This window comes from Echinops telfairi, unplaced genomic scaffold (genome assembly GCF_000313985.2).
Source record: "Echinops telfairi isolate 266 unplaced genomic scaffold, ASM31398v2 ScPeMD7_7469;HRSCAF=8507_0, whole genome shotgun sequence".
NCBI classification, from domain to species: Eukaryota; Metazoa; Chordata; class Mammalia; order Afrosoricida; family Tenrecidae; genus Echinops; species Echinops telfairi.
Genome location: NW_022111372.1, coordinates 41988113 through 42000116, shown reverse-complemented (window position 1 = coordinate 42000116; position 12004 = coordinate 41988113). Strand labels below are relative to the sequence as shown.

The 12004-nt window shown below is 45.5% G+C and overlaps 1 protein-coding gene across 2 annotated transcripts in view; it reads right to left on the bottom strand.

The window, feature by feature from the left end:
- RNF187 (ring finger protein 187) overlaps nt 1-11501 on the bottom strand; it is a 14649-nt gene extending 3148 nt beyond the window's left edge. Inside the window, exons 1-5 of one of the 2 annotated variants that reach the window (XR_006679523.1) lie at nt 11008-11501; nt 10620-10712; nt 8117-8335; nt 5506-7238; nt 4640-4895 (exon numbers count right to left, since the gene is read on the bottom strand). Coding sequence is in view for 1 of the 2 variants with exons in the window: in XM_013005216.2 (XP_012860670.2) it covers nt 7236-7238; nt 8117-8335; nt 10620-10712; nt 11008-11058 (366 nt within the window). In the remaining variant the exon portion in view is untranslated. Of the gene's footprint in view, nt 1-4639; nt 4896-4943; nt 7239-8116; nt 8336-10619; nt 10713-11007 lie in introns of those variants that run through there. The other variant, XM_013005216.2, reaches the window with a different exon arrangement.
- Between the last annotated feature and the right edge of the window lie 503 nt (nt 11502-12004).

The window sequence follows — 12004 nt, the reverse complement described above, 5'->3', positions numbered from 1 at the left end:
GAATTTGTTCATAGTTTGTTTTTAAACTATAGTCCGGCCCTCCAACGAGTCTGAGGGACAGTGAACTGGCCCCCTGTTTAAAGAGTTTGAGAACCCCTGCTCGAGTTTAGATGGCTGATAACCCTTAGGGAGAATAACCTTTGACCTACTTTCATTGAACCTCCAAGTGTAGTCATTTGCCATGTGGAGCAGGCAGCTAGGTTTGGTATATATTTAGAGGAGACAACTTGGAAGAAATCTTTCTGTTTCCCACACAAGCAGTCACCAAAAACTCAAGCAAAATGACCAGAAACCTTTTTTCTTACGTAAACTAAACCAATCCCACTGTCGTAGTCTACTCTGACCCCAAGGTGTTTCCAATACTAAGTCTTTACAGAAGCAGACTGCTACATTGTTCTCTCATGGAGGGATGGGGGATTTGAACCACCAGCTCTTGAGTGATCAGCCTAGCTTTTTAACTACTGCACTACCAGGGCTCTTTTTTTTTTCCTACATAAAGAATCCCTGAGTTAGGGCTTAGGAGACTTGGTGGCATAGTAGTTATGCATTGACCTGTTATCCTCAAGGTTTGCAGTTCTAAACCACCAACTGCTCCATGGAGAAAGACAGGCTTTCTACTCCCATAAGAGATATAGTCTTGGAAATTCACAGGGGCAGTTCTACCCTGTCCTACAGGCCCACTATAAGTCACCATTGACACAATGGCAGTGCGTTAAAGTTTTTTTGAAGTAGGCCTACCTGGGATGCACTAAAATCAGCAGCTGGACAGATCCCCTGCTCTTCCTCTTTTCCATGCTCCAATTCTTTGTGGCCTTTGCTATGTTCTTCTGCTGCTTTTCCTTTAATTCATCCCTATTCCTACCTCACAGACGGCTATTGAATGAGATCTTTTTCTTCCCCCCTCCATCTTTTTAAAGTGTTATTGCAAATCACAAATTTTTGTTCTATGCACACATACTTGTATTTTGAATTTAGGCAAATAGCCCTGTTGTAAATTTTCTTAATCTTGTGACTCAGGACCACACCTGAATGTCACAGTATGTCAGTCTTATTCCAAGGATTGCAGGGTAAATTATTATGTGGGCTACACCCCATCCTACCCTCATTTTACCCTCTGACTTTCCCAGTGAAACACGCAGGTTATATCTCTTTATTGCCTAGGAGAGAATTTCATGGTGCTATAATATCCAGGAGTGTAATTGCTGGGTCTTGTGGTCATTAGGTCCTGTAATAGGTTTTCTGTCAACTTGGCTGGGCCAGGATTCTCAGTTCTACAGTTGACACCTCCCCCGTGATGGTCTGTAACGTAATATAATCAGCTCCATGAAGGGACTTGCTGTGAGCAGCCAAGCAGTTGCGGGAAGGTTAGGATGGAGTGCTACCCACTTAGTCAGCTCTGATTCCCCCACTATACTGCCTGTCAAACCTGGTAGCTACCGGCATATTGCCGGCCGACCTTGGACTCATTTGACTCTGCGATCACAACCTACCTGCTGACATTGGATTCATCCACCTCTGCCTCCACCAAGCTGTGACCTTCCTACATCTTGGTTCTTCAGGCCTGACAGCTTCAAGAGTCAGCAAAAGCTTCCAGTTCAACATTAAACCCACAGCCTTGAACCAGATTAGTTTTACCTGTTTCTACAACAGTGCCAACCACTTTCTTGATATAAATTTCTTTAGATATACACATAAATGTCACTGGTTGTCTTTATATAGAACCCTAACACAGGTCCTTAATTAATTAAATCTACCAGTTGGTGCTTAAAAATGCTGCACCAGACTATAACTACCAACAGTGCAATATGAATAATCTTAACAATGAGATTTAGGTAGTGACTGGTAGGTTGTGGGATGGGAGGGCAAGAGGTGGCTTTCTCTTCTCCACCAACCTCATACAATAAAGTCATTACTTTTATGGGTGTATAATTTTCTGTGCCAAAAACTGCTTGAGTACCTCTTCTTAAGCCTTTTGGCTTTCTCTTGCAATTGCTTGTTCATGTCCTTTGTCCAATTTATTTTTTTCATTTCATTTGCTTTTTGTTGAATTGCAGAAACGCCTTACATGGCAAACATCTGTTCCTTCTCTGTCTCTAATTATTAACCCTATCCCTGAGACTATTGGTTGAGTTGGGGGGGGAAGGGGCAGCAGGTGTGTGTGTTTGTATTTTTTATATATAAACTTAAACATCACATCTTTGGAAACCATTTGAACACCCGTGGTCCATAGCCTGTCTCCAAGTGGCAGGAAAGGCATGCGATCTTTCTCACTGAACAGCTTCAGAAGCTCTGAATATTCTTCTTCGTGTTCTGTGGCTCTAATTTTCCATGAGGGAACAGTAGTAAGGGGCATTTTACAACAATGGCTTGTGGGCAACTGGACTGCAGGTTTTCATAAGAGGTCAATGTTAATCCCTTCTGCCTACCCGCCCCCTCCTCTTCCTGTTATACTATTAGAACTAGCATATGCATGTTAGGAATCCATGAGCATACTGATAGTTCTCTTCCTGGAGTTCTCTGGAACATCTCATCAGTGTACATCTAATCTCGTGCACATTTATGTACACAGCTGTAACAAAACTAGTTCTGCCATACTATTCTCTTTATTAAATGGTCATCAGACCTGGGTTTCCTCCAACTTCTTGACACCACAGTGATTCAATAACCGTATCTGTGCACATCTCCTCAAGGAACTATATTAGAATCTCTTTGGCATATCAAACCAGAAGAGGAAGTACCATATCACTGTGCATACATATTGTGTAGTTGTCTTTGCACTAAGCTTCTGAGGGGTGATATCTAAGACCTTGGATTATCACACTTGATAGATCTTTGCTTGCCAGAGGTTCTTGGGTCACAATTAATAATCTAACAGTTGGATCTTGGGCCAAGCCAGATAGTACCAATCAGGTTTAGAGTAGGATCTGGCCACATCAGATGATAACAATGTTAATTTAGGGTAAGAACCTTGGGTCACACCTGACAGCTCAACCTCCTGAGGGGCTAGAAATTGAGATCAGCCAAGGGGGAAGTCAACCTTCCCACATGATGGGGTCCCAATAAAAGCCTTAGATGCGTAGGCTCAGGTGAGCTTTCATGGCTGCCAATATTCCAGTGCATTGTCACACAAATAGCGATGCTCTGACTCCACACGGAGAAGACAACTGGGAACTCTGTGTTTGGTACTGTGGTAGTCACCACTTGGGACTCTACCTTATGTGTTTTTCCTTTGACAGATTTTAATCTGCATCTTTTCCCTATAAGAAACAACAGTCATGAGTACAACAGTTTTCCTAGGAGCACTGCTGAGTCATTATAGCAAATATCAAAACTGAGAGCAATTTTGTAGGCTCCCACACTTGCAGTTGGCACTAGCAGTGGGGCAGTCTTGTGGTCGAACTTTCACACATACATTTGACTCCAGATGGCTCTCCAAAAGGGTTGTACCAGTCTACTCCCCCTTCAGAGTATCTGAGGGTTCACTGAATACTGCTTCCTTACTAACACTTGAAATGCTCTCGTTTCAGTCAACCAAAAAGAGGATAAAGGAATAAATATCTCACTGCTGCTTTAATTTGCAAGTCTCCCAAACTGCTCTAATATTAAGATGAAATCAAAAGCCAGCAGTGTTGGAAGAGTCCCCAGAATTCTTACACTTTTGATGAAAACCAACCCTCATTTAAGGCAGATAAGCCAAGGTGAACCTTTTTTTGGGGGGTGGGGGGGTTCATTCTTTCCTCTTTTTTTTTTTAATCGTTTTATTAGGGGCTCATACAAGATGAACCTTTTACACCCATTTCTACCACCCACAGTCAGGTGGAATGGGGCCACAGGAGCTCTGGGCTTTTCAAATGCTGACCCTTAATGTCAGGGAATACAGTGGCTTGTCCAAGTTCAACCTCCTTACTCTATCCTGAGATCTAGTTGATAAAGTTGTCATTCCTCGTAATATACAATTCTACACCTTTCCTTATCTTCTACAGAGAATGCACAGAATCCAGGCACCTCCTGTCAGGGCATACCAGCAATCTGGACATAGACCATTGTGGTGTCGGGCCCCATGCAGGAAGCAGTGGGAGTGGACCGGAGGGACACAGGTCAAAATCAGAAACCGAGGCAGTGAAAGCCAGGTCAATCAGCTCTAACTTTAGTAGAGAACTTACATCAAGATTCTCAGGACAGGCTGCTGAGCAGAGTCACTCAGGGAGAGGTCCACACGGGGGCACTACCGAGTGTGGGTTTATCTACTTAGGGCTTATGTGCAAAGCTATGTGTAAGGGAACCCAGAATAAAAAAGTCTAGTTGTGGTAGTCAGATAATTTTATGTCAACCTGAAGATGTAGGAAAATGTCAAGTGGGGTCAAACCTATCAATCAAGTCGCAGCCAGAAGACTCCTTGCTGGTCTATGAGTAAAGACACTGGAAACTGCTCTCTCCTCCTTTCCCTTTCTGCCACTGACCATGAGCTGTCGGAGGCCTGTTTCCACCAACCTTAGAGCTAAGTGACTGCACCTGTGATCTTCCTGCATTCTGCATCACTGCATGTGGCTGCGTGAACCTGAGGAGGGACTTATAGACTAGTGTCAGACTTGGGGACTTGAGTTGGACTGGGCTGGGTGGCTTCTTGATATATACTTACTTCTTAAATTAAAGCTCTTCCTTATACATATGAGTGTCACTGGATCTGTTTCTCTTGTCAATCCGGTCTAACACACGAGTCAATGACAAATAGGGTTGGATTCATACTGGTTCCAGTTGATGTAATGAAAGAAGCCATCTGTTTCCTAGGTCTTCCTTTGGCCCAGGTCACCAGCTGTTACTCTCCCAGACTACTTTTCAGGCAGGACCCATCTTAGTTTGTTCATGGCTCTCACAAGGGACGGAGAGGGGCCATGCTGATAACACAGAGAGAAGAGAAAGAGGGAATAAAGAAGCAACATGGCTAAAACAAATTCAATTTTATTTGCCGCCATGTACGAGCCTACCCAGGCACCAGGCAGGCCTGCCTCTAAGCTGTCATAGTGACGACATGCTTCTCAATTGCACACACACACAAATGCCACACTTCATCAGCACAAAGAGCCAATTACTTCCCAGGGGCTGAAAAGCTTTATGCTCAAGTGGAACCCCTTATCAGTAGTTTAGTACCAAAACCCATTTCTGGGGTGAATGTATATGAAATACAAAGTTCAGCACTTTCAACTGACTTGCCAACATGTGCTGGTCAGTACACCTGTTCCACCCCCTTCCCCTATGCAGCCCGTGCACCCTGGACTGCCTGTCCTGCTCCAGAGTCCCACGGGTGCACGCTGCTGCTGCATGTGTGCCAGGCAGGGTTTTTTCAGCTGCAGCCTGGGTCTTCAGTCACAATACTACAACCACGCTCTCCTATAAGCCTTATTAGGGGACATGAGTTCTTAATTCAGTAATCATTGGCACAGCCTAGCTTAGCATGTTCACTACTACAGAGAATTGTCCCGATCGGAAATCAGAATAGCCACTCACACCTGCAATGAGTGATGTTGATGTCCTTAGGCAGACTCTTGAGGCCGTCACACCTGAGGCTCTGCTGACCAAGGAATGAAGATGGTGATGCCGCCTGCTTCTTGCAAAACAATGGCGCCACGAGGAAGTCTTCTCTCTTCATCACAACAGTCACCTACCTAGTGAGAAATCTGGAACCTCCTGAGGTTCAGAGCGGTATCCTGTACTACAACAACGCTGACACTCAAGTGCTCAACCCATACAACCCTCAACACTTATTTGTCTCAAGATCAGGCTGATCTGTACACAATGATGCTGCAGGCAGTGAACTACGACAAAGCCACACATTTCACTTAATTACAATATTACAGGAAATATAAAGCAATGAAAGGCAGTGAGATGCAGTGCGATGAAATTCCACAGTGAAGCCTGGAGCTGCTCAGAGCTGTCCACAGATGGACTGCCAACGCAGGACCTGATGGCCTCAGATGTCCAGTTCAACACTGATTTTCCTCAAGGACCCAAAGCACTCCAGTTGGCTTTAGACAGCACAGAGAATTAAGAAAATAAGTGAAAAATCTACGTTGGGCAAATATAACAAGAGGAAAGCTGGCCAGCAGAAAAGAAAAATAAAGAAGTACAAAGATAATGAGCAAGGGTACCTACCCCATTCCCACCAGACACACCTCAAGAGATGGACCTCTCCTACACAAGGGGTCAAAGATACGATATTCTTCGGACCTCCCTACCTTCCTTTGTTCCTGCCTGCCTCCTGGCCTCACCCACTTTCCTCCTCCTATTTCTTTTTCCTGAAAAGTTAGGTTCCACTCACAAACGGATGATAGGGGGAAGCAGTGTTACAGAAGCCTTGGCAGAAGCTCACAGGAGAGGGCTTGTTGCCAACACTGATGCCTATCTGCATCGGTGTAGATCCACGCAGTCCCTGGGCCCACGTGGAAGCCTGCGGAGGCAGTTCTGCAGACTCTGCACTGTAGACACATCTTTCTGTGGGAGCCTACTGTCAGGGAGGGTGAGAGCCAGAAGGACAGTGGACGGTAGACAAGCTCTTACTTGCTGTTGGTAAAAGGCCTGACCAAACACACACAAAAAGCTCAAATACCTCCCTCCTGCCTGACCCAGGAGTCAGGATGCCTCCTTTGCAATGACTTCTCCTTGAAGCTAACCCCAAATTTAACCTTAACTGACCCAACTTATGCTAAGCAATCTCTGGGCCTGGGTATGAATGTCTAATAAAGCAACCCTGACTTAAGCATCATTAAAAAGGTACAGTGCCTGGTCCACTTAGTATCTAAGAGAAATCTCCCAAAGCACAAGAATCCAGACTATCACCACAGGTGACTAAGACTCCAGATACATTTCTGATGAAAGCCTTATTAGCGGCAGTTTATGAAGAAATACAATACAAATGAGCTCGTCGCCCTCATGACAAGCCTTTACTAAGAAAAATAAAAGTTTGCAGCCTCAATAATAGTATCACTTCAAAGAAAATGGAAAATGAATACTTGGTTGAAAATTACTATCTTGGACAATGACAGAAGTACCTACAGGTGCTTTCCCCATATCTACACATTTACGGTTCAAGTGGAGACAGCCGTGGGATGGAGAATGGGCAGAGGCCTAGAAGGAGACCTGAGGAAAGGTAAAGAAAGGGCCTTTGGGCTGGTGTGTAGAAGTGCTTTCTTCTGCCTCATGCTCCATAAAGGATCCCTCCTCCTTCAGGACCAGCGCCATCACTGCACAGGGGAGAAAAGAGAACGGTGCGCATGGATTCCCAGTCGTGGCCCTGCCCTGCATTGTCTATAAACCTCAGCGCCCAAGCAAAACTGCAGCCTCCCCGACATCACCCCATGAATGTCTTCCAAAGGCCTCGGAACCCACAATGGCCACGAGCTGTGAACTGTTTACAGCTAATTAACTAGAAATAAAAAAGAAAACCAATCAGACCAGAAAACAAACTCTCCAAGATTGTACATGCAGATTTTAAAAAGCAGTGAATCAACTGCAGGCCTTGAGTTTGAAGACCTGGAGGAATCGAGACCGAAGGTCTGAGAACATTTAGCATGAGAACCCAGAGTCTTGGGTTCTCCCACAACCAATGAAATGTGATGACCCACTGCACTCCTGGGGGTGCCACAGGTGCTCTTTCAGCCCTGCTGCTGCTGAACCCCGTGATCACATTCCTGTCCTCGAATCCTCCAGGATGAGGGGATTGTGCTGCTCCTCAAGCACTGGGGACTTCCATCTATCAAACTTCCCTTCCCACTTGAAAACCTAGGAGACTTGCTCCTTGGATAAACATTTTGCTCAAACCACCTTCTTTGGGTCAGTTATTCCTGACATTCATTCTCAAAAAGCTACAGTTAATGGAAGCCATGCAGTATTTCTTAGTTCTTTTGGTAAGTTACTCTGCTATTACGTTTGCTATTTCTTCTCTCTATGCTGACCATAGAGCTGATCATCTGAGAGAATGCACTTCTGGAGGACACAGGCAAATCTGTTCAACTTTTTGCAGGGTGCACAATTCCCAATCAGTGTACACAACTGCCACAAAGGTGTGAACAGAAACACACCCACCTAAGAGAGCCACAAGCAAGGCCTAAGCAGCACACACCTGCAGCAGCATGCTCAGGCCCAGGTTGCGATGCTTCTTCTCCAGCTCGGAGACAGCCTGCAGCAGGGATTTGAATCTCTCGGCAGGATCAGCCCCCTCATCCTCCGGTGCCTCCTCTTTCTCTGCCTCCTGCAGGAAATGCTCTTCCTCCTCGGCAAAAAAGGCCCGCAGCTTCTTATAATCGGTCAGTGCCTTCTTCCTCCGATCCATCACATGGCCCTACAGGACGGCAGTTAGGAAAGGACATGTGGCTCCAAGCCAACCAGAGCCTTCAAATACACACCTCCACACCGGCCTCACACGCCCTGGGAACAGGATCGACAACCTCTCACCACCCTCTCCACTACTGTCACCCTCATCTCTGATAGAATGTGTGCTGTAAAGCACTCAGCTGTATTCAAAGACTACTGGGGGTTTTCGAAGACTACTCCCACCACACGTAAGTCAAAGCTTTGGTTCAGAACTTTCTCCGATGAAGAGGCTGGGAACTCGGTTACCTTCTGTCTCCCAGTTTTCTATTTCCTTCTCATCAGAGAAGCCTTCCCTGTTCAGGGCTCACCGTAACTTTTCCTGTCTCACACATACAGGAGCACTATATAGCACTTAGCCAACCCCACTTCTCTATCTGTTTCTGGCAGCGGGGAAATTGGGTTTCTCGTACAAGATACATGCACTGCACCGGCTATATGCATGATGAGCCAATGGCCATGGCAGGCCAGTGATCTTGCTCGGTCTCTCCTCTTAAGTGTGTAAAGTGTTTCCCATGCCCTAAGGCAGGCGCGTGTGTGTGGTCCTTTGCTGGTGTCTATGAACTTTGAGAATCAACAAAGACTGTCTGCCTTCTACTCCTAAAAAAGAGAAGGAAAAAAATATGCCCCTTGAGTATTACTGCTGAGTCTATAAACCATTGCCAAGCCAACATACACTCTGTCCTAAATGGACTTCCCACCATCCTTACCTGAAGCCCAAAATCATCATGATGGCTTTTAACTAAATACTTTAGACTTTCTATGCAACCTTTTGCCCATTTTAAGTCATCAACAAATACTTAACAAAGAAAATAGAGTATAGTGGAATTGGCCAGGTTCTCATCAAGTTCTCCAACCTGACTGTAAGCCATCAACTGACGAAGACAGCAGTGGTAAGAAGTCATGTCTTTTGGTGCTGATGCTGAATCTGCCAGGTTCTTGGACCAAAGTACTTTCACAGGCCCATGCTCAGGGACTGATGAGTACAAAGTCAATCCTTTGAATTTAGAAGGTACTTTCATTTTAAGTATCTCTCTCCAACATAAAAAAAAAAAATTTTTTTTTAAGACCCTATCTTTACAAATCTGTGGGCAAAAAAATAGTACCTTGGGGTATTGGAACTGTTGGAGGGCCACAAAGCCTCAATAGCATGTGGTCTCAGTTCATTCCACTGAACTTATCAGAAGAGAACATTTGAAAGTGACCCACTAGGGGGACATGTGCTGTCAGGGTTTGATTTACACCATATATCCATCCCATTTACCACCTCTCGCAGCTCTCCATGGGAGGCGCACACTTTAGGGCTCTGTGGAGGGAGGAGGTGCAGGGCTTGGGAGGGATCTAGAAAATAGATGACTGCTGAATGGGATGGGACTGGGGGTCTTCACCTGGATGGTGCGGATTTCACAAGCAGAGAGCTTTTCTAGTTTTAAAAGGCACCCTGCCTTTTGTATGTTTAAAAAAAAAAAGTTGGCATAAAAGTTAGCGTGGTATCAGGACAGACTAACCCTACTGCCAACAAGGCAATTTCAGCTCCCAGTAACCCTATAGAGGGGTTCAAAGGCTAAATCTTAAGGGGAATATCAGCTTTCTCTGCAAAACAGCGGGTGGGTTTGAACCACTGACCTGTGGTTAGCAGCCCAACACCTGACCTTCAGCACCACCAGGACTCCTTCCTCATCAGGAGAGACCAGTCCGTGGGAAAGCACATCATGTTTGATAAACTACGGGGTCAGCCAAAAAGAGGAAGGTCCTCAACCAGGTGAACTGACACAGTGGTTTCCACAATGGGTGATGAAAACCTGAGGAACCAGTACATACTTCACGACATGGAAGGAAAATGAAATTAAAAATTAAAAAAATAAGCTTTAATTATTCTGCAGTTTTGTTAATGAGTAATCTAAAACAATTCTAGTAACCATTATAAAACTGTGCTGTCTTCAGATCAAAGGAGAATTATTTACCAAAAAGGAAGTTGGCTTTAGCACAATACTTCATATATATAAAACATGGAGAAAAAAAGAATCTCCACTTGAACTAAATTTTCTGAAATACTCACAAAACTGCCTAGAGAGATACTCATCCAAAACACCTTCCTCCAATCAACTAAGCCAAGCAACTGCCCTTCAGTTCGGTCGGCCCGGCTTTAATCCACTTTCCCTCGGTCCAGAATCCAGAGAGGTGCATGCTCAGAAGGACACAGAGAGCTTCGATTTCACTCAGCCCCAGAAACTGGAAACTGACCAAACACTTGCCTTCCACACAGCAGCAGCGGACTCCGCCTGGCCGTGCAGATCTCGAGCATCGTTCAAATCCTTTCTCATGATCTCCACAGATCCCTTATTCTCCTGGGAGAGAGAGAGTGGTTACTTGAACAATGGGAAGCATCAATTTCCCTCAGGAAGTCCTAAAGGTTCCATCACACTTCTGTGGCCTCCACCTCATGCCCAGCCCAATTCACTGTGGGCTTTATACCTGATTCAGTCTGACTCTCCCACAACACCCACGCAACACTCTTGGCTTGCCAGACATGATAAAAAATAAAAGAACTGCAAATGGCAAGAGGGTTCCTACTTTAACAGATTTCTCTATGGGGACTCTGACTAAACTTCTTCTAGAACAAAATCTGATTGAACAACTTACTAAGAAATCAGCCTGGAAACTGAACATAAGCTCCTCCTTCTCCAGGCCCATGGTATTGACTGATAGTCACAAGTCGTCACAGAGGCTGCATCTGTTAAAACACATGTGCTCACACTTTTTCAGAAGGGATTTAGACTGGCAGGTACACCAGAGTAAAGGTGGTTGTTGAAGTCATTTTCCAAATTCAATCCTAAGTAGCCTCCTCTGCTTTGAGTAGTGTGTAGAAAAATGCACTGCGTAACCTTCTCCAAGCACTCAGCTCGGAATTGGGTCCCTCGGACATGGATGGGAGGCACCCCTACAAAGAGAAGAGGAAACCTCAGCCCAATGTCTGCTCCAAGAGCTGCTTGTGCCAGCCACCAACTGCACCTGTTTCTCCATCCATTAACTCTTTGGCCCACTTAAATAGGTGATGATCCATCCCAACACCTAGGATGCCTTGGGCTTACCTTAAGGTAAAGCCCAACAGCAGTGCTGGACACAAGATATACTATAAAATGTACTAGCTTTTGTTTGTTTTCTTTCTCATAAACAGGTACCAGAACTAAGTTTTTGTACCCAGGGTCTGGCTCTCCTTTGGTTAAACAACCCTCCCCTGCTCCCCTGAGGCTGAGTCTCATGGCCTTAGTATACATAAAATAGCAGATACCAAGTGCAATGACCCAAGTAAGGTGGGGAAATGATGGGAATGGGGGTCAACTGAGTGAGGAATCTAGAAATTAGAAGGGAAACCAAAAGGCTGACTGCACTGGCTGTGCTCACACTGAATGACAAAGGAGCCAACATCCTCATCGTCCACATCCGGGCACAGGTGAGAGGGAGGGATGCGGGGCATCCTGTCCACCCGCTGGATGGGCAATCAAGGGGCTGACGGTCTGAGGGGGCATGAGACCTATGGGTCATGGACAGGAGGTAGAAGGGACCGGGCACAGTCCGGATCGGAGAGGTGATAGGGCACGGTCAGACACTGGAGGGGAAAGGGAGGAAGGGCACCAGG